The 18,823-nt window shown below is 52.1% G+C and overlaps 5 protein-coding genes across 5 annotated transcripts; 3 read left to right on the forward strand and 2 right to left on the reverse strand.

Annotated features, from left to right (window-relative positions):
* Positions 1-294: 294 nt before the first annotated feature.
* J4E93_005065 (uncharacterized protein) lies at positions 295-2,135 on the reverse strand (the record flags this gene model as incomplete). The annotated part of the gene is made up of 4 exons (XM_049342988.1): positions 295-721; positions 785-1,303; positions 1,359-1,888; positions 1,944-2,135. 4 exons carry the CDS (start codon positions 2,133-2,135, stop codon positions 295-297), a joined length of 1,668 nt encoding a protein of 555 aa, XP_049199988.1.
* Positions 2,136-6,196: 4,061 nt separating this feature from the next.
* On the forward strand, positions 6,197-6,925 carry J4E93_005066 (uncharacterized protein; the record flags this gene model as incomplete). Its single annotated transcript, XM_049342989.1, has 1 exon — positions 6,197-6,925. The coding sequence occupies one exon, from the start codon at positions 6,197-6,199 to the stop codon at positions 6,923-6,925; it is 729 nt and encodes a 242-aa protein (XP_049199989.1).
* Positions 6,926-7,227: 302 nt separating this feature from the next.
* Positions 7,228-12,033, reverse strand: J4E93_005067 (uncharacterized protein; the record flags this gene model as incomplete). The annotated part of the gene is made up of 4 exons (XM_049342990.1): positions 7,228-7,257; positions 7,312-11,700; positions 11,754-11,893; positions 12,003-12,033. The coding sequence occupies 4 exons, from the start codon at positions 12,031-12,033 to the stop codon at positions 7,228-7,230; spliced, it is 4,590 nt and encodes a 1,529-aa protein (XP_049199990.1).
* A 596-nt stretch (positions 12,034-12,629) lies between these two features.
* J4E93_005068 (uncharacterized protein) lies at positions 12,630-13,569 on the forward strand (the record flags this gene model as incomplete). Its single annotated transcript, XM_049342991.1, has 3 exons — positions 12,630-12,823; positions 12,879-13,299; positions 13,348-13,569. 3 exons carry the CDS (start codon positions 12,630-12,632, stop codon positions 13,567-13,569), a joined length of 837 nt encoding a protein of 278 aa, XP_049199991.1.
* A 2,112-nt stretch (positions 13,570-15,681) lies between these two features.
* J4E93_005069 (uncharacterized protein) lies at positions 15,682-16,784 on the forward strand (the record flags this gene model as incomplete). Its single annotated transcript, XM_049342992.1, has 3 exons — positions 15,682-16,003; positions 16,055-16,299; positions 16,353-16,784. The coding sequence occupies 3 exons, from the start codon at positions 15,682-15,684 to the stop codon at positions 16,782-16,784; spliced, it is 999 nt and encodes a 332-aa protein (XP_049199992.1).
* Positions 16,785-18,823: the final 2,039 nt, after the last annotated feature.

Here is an 18,823-nt window from a genome sequence, read left to right on the forward strand (position 1 = left end):
ACAGATTCGGACAGATCAGTCCGATATGGAAACGAGCTGCATCTATCCGCTCGAAAAGACATCAACACGGACGATGCTGGCCAGCCATCCTTGTATCTTTCACACCGCAGCACCTCTCTGCACCAAGATAAAAGATCGTCCTCATAATCAGCCGGAGGATTTCGTTGGCCAAGTGGACACGGAGGACACGGAATGAAGCCCAACTGGCCAGGAACCACAGGCGTTCAACGACGATCCCATCCTAACGTAATGTTTCGGGTCATCACGAACTGCCCGTCCCTCTACGAGTTCCCACTACTCAGGATTGCGTCGGCAGTAGCAGCTCGCCTTGACACTAACGTCAGCTACAGCAAGTGCTATCCTGAGTTGCTGCCCAATGATTCCCGCCTCGTCTTTTCGACCCAAGGTTATCAAACTCTCATGGTAGCCGCGCAGGGCCCATACGTTGTTCGGATGTTGCCTTGCCCGCGGTAGCGTATCATCGAACCCCAGGTCTGCTTTATAGGCCGCCGCCGCATCTTCTATTCGGCCCTGCTCTAACAACAGAGCGGCATAGGCATGTCGTGTTGGCTGCATCCAGGGCCATGGCTCGGCGTACACCAGATCGTCGTCACGCTGAATGGCTGTTTCAAGGTGTCTGAAAGCTTCCTCGTAGTTGCCTTTGCGGTACTCAAGTTCGCCGTCCAGCATCGCTATCCCAACTTGAAGGACGACATTAGACCTGCATGGGTTAGTATGCCATTACAGCCCGCCATTCCGGATGGTTTGACTGCATGCATCGTACCTGTTTGGAAAATCCCCGCATATCCGAGATGCTGGAATACGTTCAACTGCTTCGACCAGAGCGTCGCGTTCCTTCTGTGCCTTCACGACGTCGCCAGTAACGGCATACGCAATACCTTTGCCATAATGCGTCATAGCTGTGGTCACACAGTGAAGATCTCTATCCGATGGCATCTCGAGTGCGATGAGATCTTGCCATTGCCCGAAGCGAACCAGGACATGTACCCGAACTGATGCAAAGTTCTCTAGCCAGTCTGCCATGGGCGGACTTTCGATGCGCAGAAGCGAGACAGGCAGTGAGGCTTCCATGCGGTTGACCGCATCTAGCGCAACCTTCAGTTGCCCCGCAAACATTGCTGCGTATATGAGCGAGTGATAGTTGTGCATCATGTAAAATGAGTAGAAGTTTTCTGCTCCATGCTCGGAGACATACTTCTCATCTGCAAGGCAGGCATGTGCGTTAGCGTCTATGGCACGTCGGTAGTCGCCAACAAGGATGTCCAGATGGGATGGCATATGTCTATAGGTCTCTAGAGTTAGTATGTGCTTTACGAAGGCTTCTTGCATGCACTTACAGCAAATGTCCTCCGTCTGGGGTAAGGTGTCTTAGCTGATCTGCACAGATAAGAGCTGCTTCAGGCGTTGCTGACATCTCCATCAGATGAATGTACAGGTGGAGAACTCCCGGGTGCAGATGTGAGCCGTCCTGCTGCAAAGCCTTTTCGAGCACGGTCTTAGCCTCTATAGAGCGAGCACCTGGCGTCGGCTGGCCGGTTTTGAGATCCCATAGATTCCATGCTGAGAGACAGACAAGGGAGTCTGCGTATAGAGACGCCACGTCAAGGTCGTCAGAGAAACGCTCGTAAACACCCTCCATTGCTTTGGCATACTCTTCGTTACATGCCTGGAACGCAGCTTCGTCTAAACCTTTCGGCACGCGCACTTGAACAGCGTCGATCAGGGCTCTTTCCAATTCCGACGCGTTGGATGCGTGTAGTTCGGCCTTTGCGTTCGCTTCATTTATCTTTCCTAGCGTGGCCTTGAGCTCTTTCTCGTCAAACAAGTCCCAAGGCTTGTTGTAATTCGGCCCGAGGGCAAATGCAAGCTGTGACGATCAGCTGGGACTACAAGATATCTCTGGGAAACCGTGAAGAACCTACACCCCAATAAGCTATCGCGCAATTCGAGTCTTCGCCGATAGCTCGTTCAAAGCATCGGGCGGACTCTTCATGGTGAAAGGCATAACACCAGACCAGACCGCGATCGAACCATGTTTGCGAATCTGGGCTGGAAGTGCTAATCTTGCGATGGTAAGAACCCAGATCGTACTGGTAGGAAGTTGAGTCGCGCATCGTGGTAATTGCTGGGTAGGTGTATGAAAGGCGGGAAGCCGACGGGTCGGCTGGAGGTGGGGCCCAGGTGGGGGCCTTCCTTAGCCTCTCTGCCAAGGCCCAATCGGATCTCTCTACCCCCAAAGAGGTATCCTGCCCTACAGCATTGTACGATCTGAATTATAAGCCTTGAACAGACTATATGATTCTACGTAGTAAGTTAAAAGCATGTGATACCGAGAAGAACGTGGTTGATCATGTGTTTGTAGTGCATCTGGCTTTTGTGATAAGGCAGAAGCCTCCCGAGGTCCCCAGGGCTTCCGATTTCTCGCGAGGATGGCCCCCAAACCAAGCATCACTTGCAGGCCACCGCCATCTCATCAATATCCGGCCTACAGTGATCAAGCAATCGCTGACCGATGAACTTTCTCTTGCTTTTTGTGTGACTACTTGACCAATAAGGCACCTAGTAAGGTAAATTTGTTCAAACTGGCCCCAATGCTGTACACATGTTGCTATCTATAGCGCCTGAAACTTCACTTGTGGCTTCAGACAGGTGGAATTACGTATATACCCGCTCTTCGATTTCTTGGAAAGCTTTCGCTTGGTTTCCGACGCATGCAGTGGTAATTGCGATCATGTTCGACGTTATTTATATATTGATGCAGCGCTGTGAGGGGAGTGCGAGAAAGGGAGCGACGAGGCAGTGCAAGCCCCGCGGGAAAGCGTGCTTGTCTCACCCCGACTGTTTCTCTTCCAACATAGGTACCTATCTGTTCAATAACATGTTTCCGACAAGCGCTCTTCGAGTTCCTCTGTTCTGCTACAGATACACATAATGCAAAAATTCTGCTCTCGCCCGCTTTTTAGTAAAGTGCACTTTACGACACACTAGAGGGAGGTGGATAATGGGGGCCAGAAGTTGCCCTTGCCGTTCGTGCATATTGTGAGGTCACACGGCTGAGGTTGGCACCACTGGTGGTCCAACAAGAAACTCTCATCCAGAGCCCGATGGGTGTGGCTGACTAGACCTGGGGCGCTTTCTATGCTGTTGTAGTTTCAGCTCACTCAGCCATTTGTAGCAGCCTTCCGCTCCAAAATCGTCTGGATGCAATTCACCTTTCTCACTCGCTATATACTGAGTTTCTAGCGCACGCACAAACTCCGAGATGGACTACGGAAGATCAATATCCCCCCAGTTTAGTCGGTCGTATGCAACTTCGGCAGGACGGTTAGGCTCTTCACGACGACCTATGCCATTCCCAGCAGCGACTCATAGCGTCGCAGACGATGTGGATGCTTCTCAAGAGCCTCTGGTACACTCCAACTCTCCAAGTCATCTCAGTAACGACCCTGCCACCGAGCGAGCAACTGCAGTCTCGATTCACAGCTCGGATGCTGTGAATTTCGAGAAAGCAAGCAAAACGTCTTATCGACTTCGCAAGACTATGCTCTCATGGATTTTCGAGATTTTCGCATTGATTGCAAGCATTGCCTCGATCGCCGCGATAGTCATCATCCTCATTGGCCAAAACAACAAGCCGATCACAGCCTGGACGTTCATCTTCACGCTCAACACATGGGTTGCCGCTCTCGGCACGGTAGCAAGAACTACTCTGGCTTTTGCTATGAGTGCCTGCGTTGGACAGCAGAAATGGAGCTGGCTTCGTCGAAGATCAGATTCCGTGAAGGCTTTTGAAAGATTCGACGAAGCAAGTCGAGGACCCTGGGGCGGGTCTCGTCTCTTCATTTGGTTGCGTTTCAGGTGAAGGCATCTGGTGGCATTGATTAGTATCACAGAACTGATTTAGTTGCAGACATTGGGCAGCGTTGGGTGCTCTAGTGACCGTAGGTATGTCATACATGGTCGACCCACACAACTTTTGGTAGCAAGCTTACAGCACTTCACTGTATCTCCATTGGCACTGGTTAACGTGAGACGCTGCAGAATGCATCAGAAACAGGCTGACGTGACTGCGCTTGTGTAGGTACAGTCGCATTCGACCCCTTTTTCCAGGCGGTCATCTCGACTTACGGAAAACTCGATGACATAGCGGTAGGCTCCAACGCTGTCGATATCGAGTCGTTCTCTAACGCTACCATCGGTCGAGCTTTGAGAGTTGACGGTGGACACATAATCGAGAATCCAGGCGGACCCTTAGGTGCTAGCAGAACGCCGTCTGGTCTTTTGCAATACACGTACACTGAGAGTCGACCAGACTTTGGTATCGTCAGCTCCGTCAATGCAGGGTTCTATAATGCATCCACGAACACCCCCAACACTGTCACCTTTACTTGCGCTACTGGTAACTGTACCTGGCCAGCCTTCGTCTCGGCGGCTGTGTGCAGTTCTTGTAAGGATATCTCTGATACGCTCGTGTTCAATGGGTCGAAAGGATCGAATGGGACGACTATCCCGGGCGACACAAATCTTCACTTCGAAGGGTAAGTATCCCCGTACGAACTGCATGTGATACATGTACTGACTTCGTAAATCCGAATCCAGACCGTACTCCGTTTTCTCCCTACCAGAAACTGAGATCAAGAACTTCAACGGGTTGTCGAAAGTAGACGACGACGACGACGATTGGTATAAGTATACTAGCGGTGCTGGAACAGGAACTCCCCTAACCTTTGTGACGGTAAAGACTGGATCTACTGCACGCCAAACTCTGAAACATTCTGATGTGCAAACTCTGATGATGAGCTTCAAAATCATCAAAGCTGCTGATGACTGGGTCAAATCGAAAGTACCATGGGAGTCATCACATCCTGTCGCAACAGAATGCGCGTTGTATTTCTGTTCGAACATCTACCAAGCCAGTAGTAAGAACGGACTAGTCGAAGAGAACGTCATCGGGTCTTGGGCTGTTCGAGACCCTGACTCACACAAGATATACAAAACCATCACTTCTCTGGACTCGGAAGACGAAAGGTACATTGATAGAACCGGGTACGACCTATACAACCCTAAGATAGATTTCCCGAGACATGACCTTCGGCTCCTCATCCCTCCCCAACAGGCAGGCGGCTTCTCTTCAATGGCGGCGCAAGAGGTGAACATATCTCACGCGCTTCTTCGAAGTACCATCGACTATCTCCACGTCTTCACGAGCTATGCTGTAAAATACAGTGGCTACGAACCACCCTCTTTGATCGCCTTTCCGGATAGAGACGCACCGACTTTCGTGGACGCGTTATGGAACTCGACAAACCTGACCACAACATTCGAAAACGTGGCTCGTAGTCTCACAAACCAGATGCGCAATACCTCCCCCGATCGACTGGAGGGCGTCACACAACGCTGGGTCACGCACGTGCGTGTCGACTGGGCATACATGGCTTTTCCGGTCGCAATGCTCTCGATAGGAATCCTATACGTGATCCTCGTTATAATAGAGTCTGCGCGATTGAGAATACCAGTATGGAAAGAGGGCGCGCTTCCCACGCTGACGTATGGGTTCGACAACGAGACACAACGGCTGCTGAGGGAGAGGGTACACTACAAAGGAGATAAGAAGGTTAAAACGAGTGTGAGGTACGACATGGATGAACAGGAGGACTGTTTGAGATTGATGGCTGATTAGAAGATGGCTGTTTGGTACTTTTCAGACGCGTCGATGTTCGGGCAGGTACGAGGGGTTTAGCGCGTTCTGAAGTGGGAAAGCTTCAAATTCTTCAAGGCGGCAGTTTCGGAAGGCAGTCGCGTTCTCACGATAACGATATCAATGCACGAGAGCTTCGATGTTTCATCCCTTTTACTAGCTGGCATTGAACGCGTGATGTTCGTGTCGTAGCGCAGCGACACGCGGTGGCTGGTTGACAATCGCGCTAGCATCTGGTTACGTCACCCCACTTCGTTCCGATCGTGACAGGACTCATTCCGAGCACTGCATCGCTCAGATCACGCCACGAAGTGAGTCAACGTATCAATCCTCTACCACAGCTTGAAGTGACCAATGCTTGCATCCAGGTGTACAAGCATCCTCAATAGATATTCGAGAACCGTCCCAACTACGAGTTTTATACGCTACTTCGCATCACCCTTCTTTGCACAACATCCTCAACACCGACCAAAAAGCATGCTGCACTCAGCCACCGAGTCAGCGAAGAAGATCTTCGCACCAACAAGCAACTCCGAAGACCCCGGTCATGCAACCCAATACAACAAAGGCGCACTAGACCGCGAAGACCTCCTCCCCTCGCCAACCGATCAATTCCACAAGTGGTTCCAAGAAGCCCAGGCCAACAATGTATACCAGCCTGAAACCGTCGTCTTATCCACCGCAGAACTACCCAGCGGAAGAGTGTCAGCACGCACACTCTATATGAAAGAGCTGGATGAGCGCGGCTTCGTCATTTACTCGAACTGGGATACAAGTCGCAAGGCGAGCGACATACGAAGCAATCCTCACGCAGCACTGACTTTCCACTGGCGCGAATTGGAGCGTCAGATTCGAGTTGAGGGAACGGTAGAGCGGCTTACGAATGAGGAGTCGCAGGTTTATTACGATACGAGGATTCGTGGTTCAAGAATTGGGGCGTGGGCAAGTCAGCAGAGTAGTGTGATTGAGAGTAGGGAGCAGCTAGAGAAGAGGGTAGAGGATGTGGAGAAGAGGTTTGATGGTAAGGATAAGATCCCGGTGCCGGAGTTTTGGGGCGGGCTGAGAATTGTGCCGGATATGGTGGAGTTTTGGCAGGGACGGCCAAGTCGACTGCATGATCGCTTTGTTTACAGGAAGGTTGGCGGGGAGGAAAATACCGAGAAGATGAAGGGGGCGGAGTGGAAGATTGATAGGCTGAGCCCGTAAGAGGGGAAGACTCGCAGTCAATTCTACTGTTTTTGTGTTAGGCGGAGGGTCAGGGATCATCGAAAGCTCAAACATCAGATCGAAAGTCAACGGAAGTAAGGGCTACGAACAGAAGCATTGATCATGCTATGGTATCATTCATTCCTTTTGATCATGCAATAAGTCATAAAGTATAGACAAGACGTTTCCCAACCGCTTAGACCTCTCCATACAACGCCGGAAAATGTTCATGAATTTTCATAAGAGCGACGAGATGCGACAAAATCCAATAAGACCTCCAACTTCACACTGAACTGATAGGCTTACTCGCCATCTGACTCCATTTCCGCAGTCTATGAGGGTGTTAGTAATGCATCTCACCGATGGTCTGGTTTCTTGGAACTTACGTTGTCGTGGAAGTTTGTTCCGTGAGTGGTCTCGTTGATGTAGCCCTTCCTGATGACGAAGTCACCGAAGTGCTCACCCTCGTTCCTTTCCTTAGCATACTGCTTGATCATAGGCTGCAGGATCTCAAGGATCTCTTCTTCCTTGATCGAGCTCCTGTAAAGCTTGTTCAGCCTTTGACCGTGGTAACCACCACCAAGGTACATGTTGTACGCGCCATAGGCCTTGCCGACGAAAGCAATCTCAGCAAGCCATGGACGTGCGCAACCGTTAGGGCAACCAGTCATGCGCATGACGATGCTGTCTTGTCGTAGCCCAGACTCTTCGAGCGTGCCTTCGAGCTTGGAGATCAGCTCAGGTAGGTAACGCTCGGACTCAGCCATAGCAAGACCGCAAGTGGGGAAGGCAACACAGGCAGAACTGGACAACCTCATTGCAGAGAAGTTGGTGTTGTCAAGCTTCCACTTCTTGAGCAGCTCCTTCATAGCAGGCAGGTCCTCGTCAGCGACGTTGGCTAAGATCAAGTGCTGGTTACCAGTCAACCTGAACTCGCCCTTGTGTACCTTGGCCACCTCGATCAGACCGGTCTTCATTGGGAAGTCGGCAGTGTCTTCAATACGGCCGTTCTCAATGAAGAAAGTGAAGTGGTTGAGACCAGTCTCGTCCTTCTGCCAGCCAAATGTATCGATGTTGCTCTGGAACTTGAAAGGCCTAGGCTCGTCGAACTTCTGGCCCCAGAGCTCTTCGACCTTGCCCTTGAAGACATCGATACCCATGTCATCAATGGTGTACTTGAGACGGGCGTGCTTCCTGTTCTTGCGGTCACCGTGGTCGCGTTGGACGAGCATGATCTTCTCGCAGACAAGGTGCACTTGATCGGTTGGGACGTAGCCGAACATGCTTCCAGTTCGCGGGTAGGTCTTCTTGTTGTTGTGCGTCACACCCATACCGCCACCGGCAAGTACGTTGAAACCTATGAGGTTGTCGTCCTCACCCTTGATGGCGATGAGACCGATATCGTGAGCGTAAACATCGGTGTCGTTGTGAGGTGGAATGGCAATGGTGATCTTGAACTTTCGCGGGAGGTAAAGAGGGCCGTAGAGTGGCTCGTGGTCCTGGACAGCTTCACCAGCGATCTTGCGCTTCTCCTTGGTCTCATCATCCTCCAGCCAAATCTCGTGGTAGGCGGTGGTGGAAGGAAGAAGGTGGTCGCTGATCTTCTGTGCGATGTTCTGGACCTGGCCGTGGTACTTTGACTGAGTTGGGAGAGAACTGCACATGACGTTTCGGTTGACATCACCGCAAGCCGCGATAGTGGTCATCAAGGCTTTGTTGATAGCCTGCATAGCCGGCTTGAGCTTGCCCTTGACAACACCGTGGAATTGGAAGGTTTGACGGGTGGTTAGCTTCATGGTCTCGTTACCGAGCTTCGTGCTGATCTCGTCCATCTGTAGCCATTGCTTGGGCGTCGAGACACCGCCAGGTAGTCGACAGCGGATCATGAAGGAGTATGCTGGCTCGAGACCCTGGGCCTTGCGTTGATCGCGAAGGTCACGGTCATCTTGCATGTAGGTTCCGTGGAACTTGGTGAGCTGTTGATCGCTTGCAGAGATGGCGCCGGTGCTAGTGTCGGCCAAACCCTCCTCAATGGTTCCTCGGAGGAAGTTTGAAGCGGCCTTCATATCCTCGTTGGTCAGCGGCGCCGGTTCCTCGGGTAGGTTCTCGACGTTCGCAACACCAAGCTGCTCCCAGAGTTTTGGCTCCCACTCAGCGTACGCAGTCTGGTACGCATCTGGGTCCTGGTCATCTCCAAGACCACACTCGGCCAAAGGCTTAGCACCGAGAGTGAGCAGACGAGCATGAAGGTCCTTTGCGGGCTTGTTGTAGTAGATCTTGTCCTCCTTGCGCGGCCAGTAGTGACTGTCACCGAGACCGAAGACACCAAAGTTGACAGTTGCAAGATCCAGATCCGTAGAGTCCTTGACGGTCTCCCAGAACGTGCGACCATTCTGAGGGAACTCTCCTTGACCAGCTACACTAGTCATCAGGATGACGTTCTGCTCGTTAGGCAAGTCTTCAATTGGGAAGTCGTCCATAGCCATGACCATAGTCTTGAGACCACGAGCCTTGCCGCGATTCCCTAGACGCTTTGCTAGGTTCTCAGCGTTACCGTTGTCGGAAGCGAAGAGAATGGTCATAGGGTCGCCCTGGAGTCCTTCAAGAAGCTTGCTGTAAGCATCCTTGGCCTTGCGCTTTTGCAGTTGCCTGACTTCGGTTCCGTAGGATCCAGAGATGTTGGATGAGAACTCAGGATGCCTCTTCATGACCTGAGACATGTAGTTGTCACGGGACAGGAACTCCTCCAACTCCTTCTTGATTCGCTCCGAGTCAAGTTTGAAGTTCTCTTCACCCTTCTCCTCGGCGCGTGGATCCCATCGGTACAATGGCCAGTAACCAAGGTCGACAGCCTTCTTAGTCTCTTGCAAGACAGTTAGGGGCGTGTCGTTCTCCTTCTCGTACGGCAGGTAAGCAAGCACGACGGAGGGACCGTTGAATTTGTCAGCCTCGATCATAGCCTCAAGAACCTGGGTGTAAGAGCTGTACACAGCGACCGATGCAACGTAAGCGTTGCCGAAGTTCATTGCGTACAGACCGATGTCCTTCTTCCGCCTCGCAGCGTCGGCGGCTGCGCGCTCGGAATATGGTGTTGAGTCAACGATGAGCATGTTGACATTCTCGCCAGAGGCAAGGACATGGTGCACACCAGAGTTACCCAGGTCGTACGCCCAGGCGTCCGAGCCAATTAACCATGGTGACTCCTTGTAGAAGAGCTTTTTTGATGACAACAGCTGACTGGCAGCGGGCGAACCGTCGGTGCCCAAGCGTGCGATGACCTCAGAGGCCAGGTCGTTGGCTTTGTCGGTATCATCGGCGTTCAGTGCCCACTTCGATAGCCACTCCCTGGGCGCTTGTGTGGTAAAAGCGTTCTCCTTGGAAGCAGCCGCAGCCTCGTCCACGAACCGCTGACGATGTTCCTTGCGCGCTACTAGCGAGCCGAATCCGTACTCTGGGGTGGAGGAGATCTCGTTGGAGATGCCGGCGTGCTGCGAACCAAGCTGGTTAGCAATGTGAAGCTTCTCACCAAAGACCTGGTTCAAGATCTTCATGTAGGCGTTCTCTAACCCTGGTTGCTCGACCTTGATAGCCTGGGGCTCCGGTCCATCGAGGTTGCCGATGACGAGGTTTTGTACAGGCGTCTCGCTCATCAAGTTCTGGTAAACGCCGCGCATTGCTTGCGATACAGTGTCCTCGTTGATGTAGCCAAGTTGGTATCCTACGACCGTAGGAGAGGCGCCCCCGGTCGACTTGAGCGACATCAGAAGGTCGAGCAGAACAGGGCCCCATCGGGTAGTCTTTCGTCGGACTTGTTCCAGCACGGCGATCCTCTTAAGCGACCGAGGAAGCAAGGGAGCAAGGGAGGCACCCAGCCAGGGACGGTATAGCCTGGCTGTGATGACGGCTGTGTTGGCGTATGCCTTGGTCTCCTCTACGCTGTCCAACTCGGTAGCCCAGACGGCAGTGTCGGCACCAAAGAGGAAGATGGCAGCTTCCTCGTTACCAGTGCCAGAGAAAGCAAAGGCATCGTAGCTTCGTCCGGTGGCATCGCGGATGGTTTCCCAAATCTGTGTGGCGAAGCGGTAAATATCCTCGGATGAGACGGGCTTAGAGATCAATGACTCTACTGTGGTTGCAGAAGACACCGACGCACCGCTCGTACTAGCGTCGCGCTGTGATGAGCCAGAAGAAGAATCGGCGCGTTGGCTGTTCCTCTCCGATGCCGGAAGCGACTTGGGGTGCTCGGGAAGGCTGACGGGCGCTGCTGCTGGAGCGGCATTGACAGCCTGGCTCCGAGCGAAGGACAGTGTCGGATTCCTGCCATCGTCGGCGTATAGTGTGGTCTCCTCCGACTTGGTGTTTTGGTATGCCGCCACCGCGTCCAGGTCGATGACGCTTCGGACCAGGTCGGCATCCTCTACCTCGACAGTCTTCTTAAAAGCGGTCGCGCCCGAATCGAAGAAGTGGATGACACCCTTGCCCGACTTGATGGCCAAAGCATGGGCAGTGAGCGCAAGATCTTGCAACTCTTGTAGCGTCTCGGATTGGATGAAGGCAAATCCAGACTGTCTGATCGAGGTGATGTCGGAGAAGTCAGGGAAGCCCGAAGGCGCCACTGACACGTGGAGGACGACGGGATATTGTGCGAGCTTGTAGAGGTGCGGTATCGACTTTACGAGAATGGACGAGGTTGTGGTGACGCTGGTGAGCTTGCCCGAGCGGATGGGCTGGAAGACGGAGAGCAGAGGGTCGGCATTTTGGCGGACAGTGAGGATCTGGGTAGGAAGTTAGTACGAGCCATTCGGCTGCAGTAAGCATGCGAACATACCTCTGGCTGTGTCTTGCAAACAACGCTGGGCGCGTTGTGCTTCTGGAGTCCCCGCAGCGGCTCAGAGAACTCGGACTCGGTTGTGAAGGAAGGGACGACCGATACGATCACGTCGGAGGCCAGGTGGGCAATTCGGGCCACTACACAGCATGCAGGTCAGTATATGTGCATTTGCAGCCTCCCACTACTCTCCCATAGCGACATGTTGGGGTAAAGGCATTGGTGGGGCGAATGGTTGCGGGGACGTACCAGCCTCTCCTGCAGTCGAGATAGACCCCATATTGACTGCGATTTCAGGGTTGACGGTAACAGTAAGGAAATGTCTACGGGGGAGAGGAGCAGTAGTAATACTTCGGACCGTCGGCGACAGTCCTCATAGTCAGCGGCAACGGCAGTGGAAAAATTCCCTTTAAGAGGTCATGACAACGCGTGCCGAAAGCACGCAATTCTTTAGTGCAAGTCAGGGTCTGGGGCGAGGGCCGAAGAGCGGCGAATCAGACCATCATAGATGCGCGTTCGGTGTAATCAATCAGCCTAGATCGCCTTGTAGAGCTCGACGCGAGCCTCAAGACCGAATTTCTCCCATGGTGCATCTCGTGGTGGAGCCCCGTCCGATGGCCGCTGCGATGCTTACTGTCCGCTGCCTGAGTGGCCAGGTGAGGCAGCCGCCGCCTTGCCGCATGGAGATGTGCCGAGGATCCAGTCCGCTTATCGATAAGGCACACCGGCTACCTCCACCTGTTCGCCTCTCCTGGCACGGCCGACACACGCATCATGGCATGAACCAGCACCCCCGTACGACCAATCGTCGACACTACCCCTACCGTAATCGCCTACATCTGCATCTGATGTCGTGATTAGCGCACTTTTGTTGCAATGAATACCGCCTCCGGATTTTCAGATCCCCTCGTCTCCGATACCCCGCTGCCCTTCGACGAGCTATGCACGCGCATCAATGACCGCATAGTCACGTTTCTCGACGCGACAGATGTGTCTGATCGCGTCAAGAATGTGCAGGAGCAGACGCGAACCTCGCTGAGGGTCATAGGAGAGGCTTTGGAGAAGTACAGGTTGGTGCTGACCATGTAGGCGGCGTGCGGAAGCTAGGGACTGACAGCTACGTAGTCTACCAGAGCTGTCTTTATCGTATAATGGCGGTAAAGACTGTTTAGTTCTGCTTATACTATACCTCTGCGCGATGCACAGGCGGGGTCTTACGCAGACCCCAAATCCCTCGTCCAGCATCGAAACCGCCGTACAGTGCGTGTACATTCAGGACGCCCACCCCTTTCCCGAGGTCGAGGAGTTCGTCGCGCATAGTAGCAAGATATACTGGCTGGCCTTGTTAGAATACGCGAAACCCATGAAGGCTGCCTTCGCCGACTACTTAAAAGACACGCCATCTGTCAAGGCGATACTGGTGGGGACACGGCGGACGGATCCGCATGGCCAACATCTGAAGTTCTTTGACCCGACCGACTCCGGGTGGCCAGCCTTTGTGCGCATACATCCTGTCATAGACTGGCACTATGTGGATATATGGACCGTACGCGCAATGCACACACTGTATCATCTGCTTACTGACCTTCTTCAGTTTATACGTTTCCTCAACATACCTTACTGCTCGCTATACGACCGCGGATATACCTCATTAGGCGGCACTACTGATACTCACCCAAACCCAAAGCTCGTACGCCAGCCGTCTACGCAACAAGTGCCCCAAATTGGGAACGGGACCGGCGCCTCGAAGCCGAAGTTTAGGCCGGCATACGAGTTGGTGGATGACTATGAGGAAAGACTAGGCAGAGATAGGTAGACACATGTCGGTACTGCGTTCCCACTGCACCTGCATTGTTTTGTTATTTGGCGCGATGGCGCTCGTTCCCGGTTCGTAGGAGTGTTTTCTACTCCGCGAGCAGCGATCGCTTCCCTGGATACACCTGGTCACTGTTGAGGCATGACACTTGTCAGCACGAGCTGAGTTGATATATCACATCTACCATACAGCCATCGATACGTCGCATCACATTATCCTCACTCGCATGGTTATTTCTGAATACATCGGCCTTTACTAAATTCGCATTCGCACAAGACTTATCCGAGCGCCATTCTTCTGCCTTTCTCTTTCGTCTTCTTCAATTGGTCGGATATTTGGAAAGTATTTTGGTGTGACTGTAACAGCAGAGTACCCGTTGACAGCAACCACTCTCGCTCACAATCACGGGAGCCGAACATCGTCACGACACACATGTAACCGTGTTGGTTAGTATTTTTTTCGTTGGACTGGTACGCACGTTCCCCGGGCGCGTGTGCTGAATTGTGATCGCATGGCTATCAATCGATAGCGCCCATGCGCAGTAACCTTGTGCGAGATCGGTCTACCATCATGTGCAACAAGCAGGGGAGACTCATATTGATAAACATTTTCTGGAGGCACTGTTTGGTATGTTCCGCTCTTCTAATTCAGTCGTACCCGTAGCTAACCTATGCAACGTGTACAGGAAAGCGAGATTTCAAGTTTCCAGCAGTCACACCATGACCAAGGCAACAAACAGCATGGTGTTGATGGTAACATAGCTATTGCGTGACAGGATATATCTGAGGCCAATTCAGACACTGGCATGTTCGAGACGCCTGTCTCTTTACCATGCTTTTCACAATCTACCTTTTCGTTGCCTCCCTCTTGACGTTCGGATACTGTTTTGATGCAATCCCAGATATGCACTCCAAATTCATCCCGGGACCAGGTCTCCCGTCTTTGGCGTCTCTGAACCTTACAACAGCTGACCTACTTGAGTTGCCAATAGTGCGAGATTCGAGCGGTGAGCACGTACCCTCTCAAATCCCTGTCGCATCGTTGTAGACATCGTCTAATACTCTGCGCAGTTCAAACAGCCAGCTCAGAAAGCACACTGGTGTGCGGCCCGGAAGATGGCTCCTACACGGACGTCAACAATCTCATTTCTTGCTACAATTATCTTCGGATCCTCGGAAAAACTCTCTGTGAGTTCGACAGTAGAGAACCGAGAACGGTGTGTTGGCACGGGTTCAATGGCGTTGTCGTTGGTATAAGTACAACGGGGCAACGTGAGAGTAGTTACTGGTATGCTCATCTTCGCTCCTTTACCCCGCACAATCGACTATGAAACAGAACAAATCTGACTTGTATGGCATAGCATTGATCTTTCATGGAGTGTCTTGGCTGTCATTGATGGCTGCACGAGACTTGATCACAGTTGCGCTGGTTTTGCGGTTGCCAATGGCAATGGGAACATCATGGTTGGAGGTACTAACGCCGATTATGAAAACCGTGCCTGGATTTGAAGATCGAGGATGCCTCAATCGTTGCAGTCGTGCTCGGTGCCGGGGTCGATGTCGCGATGTTAACTCACACCAAAATCAGAATATGGCTATGCGCATCATCCACAAGCATATTCATTCAACATTAACAGTATCAACGCGTTGTATTCCCCGCAACATTCGTTAAGCTAACGATATTCCTCAGACTTGGCATTGTAATGCTAGATAGATGCAAATCTGGGGTCACCGGATTGAGCTAACTTCCTCCAACCAGGGGTTTCTCCGGACCGATATGTTTCGCATGCATCAGCCAACGCTCGGCCACAGCCGTGATGCACGTCCAAACTACCCAATCGAGCTACACATTGGTCACGCGGAATGATTCACGTTGCTCCATGTACGCAGGCGTTTCCGCGGCGACATTCGCCATGGAATCCCACCTAAGAGGGTTCGTTGTTTATATGAAGTCGGTGGAGATCAAGCCACCCCTTGAGATTCACGGATATGATCAGCGAAAATTATTGCGGTCCAAACGCCGACACATTATACATAATGGAGCTTCAACGTATACGTGGGTTCTGCCAGAACAACCAAGCGCCATCATCTCGCATCGCAGCAAGTACTAAACATGAAGCTTTCTACCTCCTTTCTACTCGTTGCGGTAGCCGCAGTCACAGCATCGCCCACCCCGACTTATCAGGACACACCAGCGAGAGCCTTGGAGAAGAGAGCTAGCATTACAGATGCTGCTAATGTTGGTTTCGCGATGGCAAACGGCGGGACAAGAGGGGGAGCCGGTGGTCCTACTACCACCGTGAGCACTTTACCCCAGCTCTCGGCCGCGGCCAACTCTCCCGGACCTTTGAACATCGTAGTTGAAGGAGCCATCAGTGGCGCTGCAAAAGTACAGGTTGGCTCGGACAAGACCATCATTGGGAAAACTGGAAGCTGTACGTCTTTAGCCCTTTCAAGTTGCATGAGCTTTGACTAACACTTTACAGCCCTGACTGGCATCGGTCTCACAATTCTAGGCCAGAAGAATGTGATTGTACGCAACATGAAGATCGGCAAGGTACTCGCCGAGTACGGCGATGCCACTACCATTCAACTCTCCACCAATGTATGGGTCGATCATTGCGACTACTACGGGGACGAGACTGTTGGCAAAGACACCTACGATGGCTTGGTCGATCTTTCGCACGCTGCCGACTTCGTGACTATCTCCAACACCTACTTTCACAACCATGTAGGTCCTTATACTCATCCCCGCAACCATACGTGACGGCTAACATAACGCAGTCCAAAGGCACCTTGGTAGGCCATTCCGACAAGAACGGCGCTGAAGACACTGGCCACCTCCGCGTGACATACGCAAACAACCACTTCTACCGCGTCAACAGTCGCGGTCCATTGCTCCGATTCGGCACAGCGCACATCTTCAACAACTATTACAACGAGCAGTCTACAGGCGTGAACACCCGCATGGGTGCGCAAGCCCTAGTTCAAAGCACTGTTTTCGAGAACAGTGGCAAGAAGATGGTGTACACGGAGAGTAGTGCGGAAGATGGATACGCAGTCGTTGAGGACGTGTTGTTTGGTGGGCAGAGCGCCAATACAGCTCCCAAGGGTACACTGAATGCGCAAAGCTTGCCCTACAAGTACGAACTATTGGGCAGCGCGAACGTTAAAGCGGCTGTTACTAAGGAGGCAGGGCAAACCCTAGCTTTCTGAACAGATCGTAATTGGACAAGCCAAATATGATTAATGGCACTCATGTACTCTATAACCTCAACCATTACTTTCTCCATTCAAAAAACTGTCCAAACTCTCCCGGTATAGGTCCTGTAGGTCCTCACCCAAGTAACCTTCCCGAGCATCAACCTTTGTTATCAAATTGACTAGGCTCCGTTGGTCGCTCCTCTCAGTCAGAATGTCCTTCACATCAAAGTAGGCGAGTAGCGGACTAGATCCCAAGTGATCAAAGATCGTGCTCCATGCACTTCCGTGGAGGTCTACGTCTGAAAGCTCCATCGAAACAATTATAGAGTTCGACGATGACTCTGAGATACCGGTGGACGGGGACAGAAGAGCAAGTAGGACTGAAGAAGGTGTTCTCACACGGTGAATGTACAAGCTTTTGAGCCCCCCTCTCGTCGGTCGCCAAATGAGCGATTCAAGGTTGCAGTATTGAGTGCCCTTCAGGCCAAGAGATTCGAGATTGCGACAACGCGACACCAACGTGCATATACCGTCCATGTAATCCGTATTTGGAAACTGCTTTTGCAGGTTGGAGTAGAGTGGACTTCCGTGTCCTTCGTTAACAGACCTCTCGTCAAAATCGTACGCACGATCACCGAATGGCCCTGTGCCATCGATGTATTCCAAAAACAAATGTCGCAGTTGCATGGCCATATCGTCCTGAATACAAGCGCCGATGGTCGCGATGTCGTATGCTGAGGGCAGCGTAAGTCGAAGATAAGTCAGCAAAGGAAGATGTACGCGTGGTGAGGAGAATATGCTCGCGATGTTGCTACGAATGAGCTGCAGGAAGTTAAGATCAAGCTTGAGGCCATAGTCTTCATCGTCTCTCTGATCAACTTCCAATGGTGCGCTACGCCAATTTTCTTCGAGCGTAGCAACAAGGCGTTTTAGGGTTGGTAACTTAGAGACAGCCTCTTCGATACGAGGGACAAAGGCTGACGTGTTCGCGACCAAAAGGGCCAACTTTCCAGCCAGCCCAGGATTCTTTTCGACGTCTCTCTTTTCGAACAATCCGTCTGGGCTCAGTCTTGATTCAGACAACATGATCTGTAAGCGCTTGATGCAAGGCGCAAACTTAGCCTCTTCTTCAATAATGTATCTCTGAAGTCTCGAGGTAGCTGTGTTCTCCCAGGTGTGAAATGTCGCATATTTATGTTGGAAGTATAGACGGGTCATAGCGTGGTCAAAGGCTTTACAGACCAGCCGAAGCTCCAGCTCCCGGTGAAGCACATGTGGGTAGTCATAACCGCCGAGGCCACATATGTAATCAAAATCGTGGATAGGCCTGTTCTTATCCCATGAATACCGGGGTTCAGTCACGGGCCTTGCAAGGTAGGAGAAAATCTGGACTTTTCGTTAGCCTACAGTATCGAATCGGAAGACGAAGAACGCTACCTCATCAACGAGCTCAACAGAGAGTCGATCCCATACCGACATCTTCACATTGATGCCGTGCGGAAAATGCGGCAGAGGCAATCGATGGGGAGCGGTAGGTAGCATGGCCCGTGCACGCGGTCATCCCTTCCTCAAGTCTCCGAGGACCTTATCAGCCTATCACCTCGGACTTGCAATCAGGTGGCTGCAGCTCCGTCTGACCACCTACACATACTGTGGCAGGCCTGAGAAACAAAAAGATCCTGTAGACCCAACCGCGTACCGTACCGCGGCTTTTATCTGGCGATAAAATGAGGGGTTCGCCCCAGCTCAGGCGGCCATCCGCCCCGTCCAGCTTCAAACAGCATGTCGCCAATACCGTCCTTCAGGGTCAGGCTTGCTGAACTTCGCGACGTTCCTCGTGTCACGACGGTTGCCCTCGCTAGTCTACCTGATGACCCGGGATTTGAGTTCATTTGGAGGTACAGGCGCCAGTACCCTGATGACAGTCAATTCTTTTGGTTGCAAGTATTCAAACACTACCTCTACCATCCCAAAATCACGTTAATCGTGGCTGAAGAAGTCGCGTCATTGGATGAAAAACGCGAAGATCGTGGAGAAGCGGTAGCGACAAT

This window comes from Alternaria ventricosa (assembly GCF_023758065.1).
Source record: "Alternaria ventricosa strain BMP 2768 chromosome Unknown scaffold_7, whole genome shotgun sequence".
NCBI lineage: Eukaryota > Fungi > Ascomycota > Dothideomycetes > Pleosporales > Pleosporaceae > Alternaria > Alternaria ventricosa.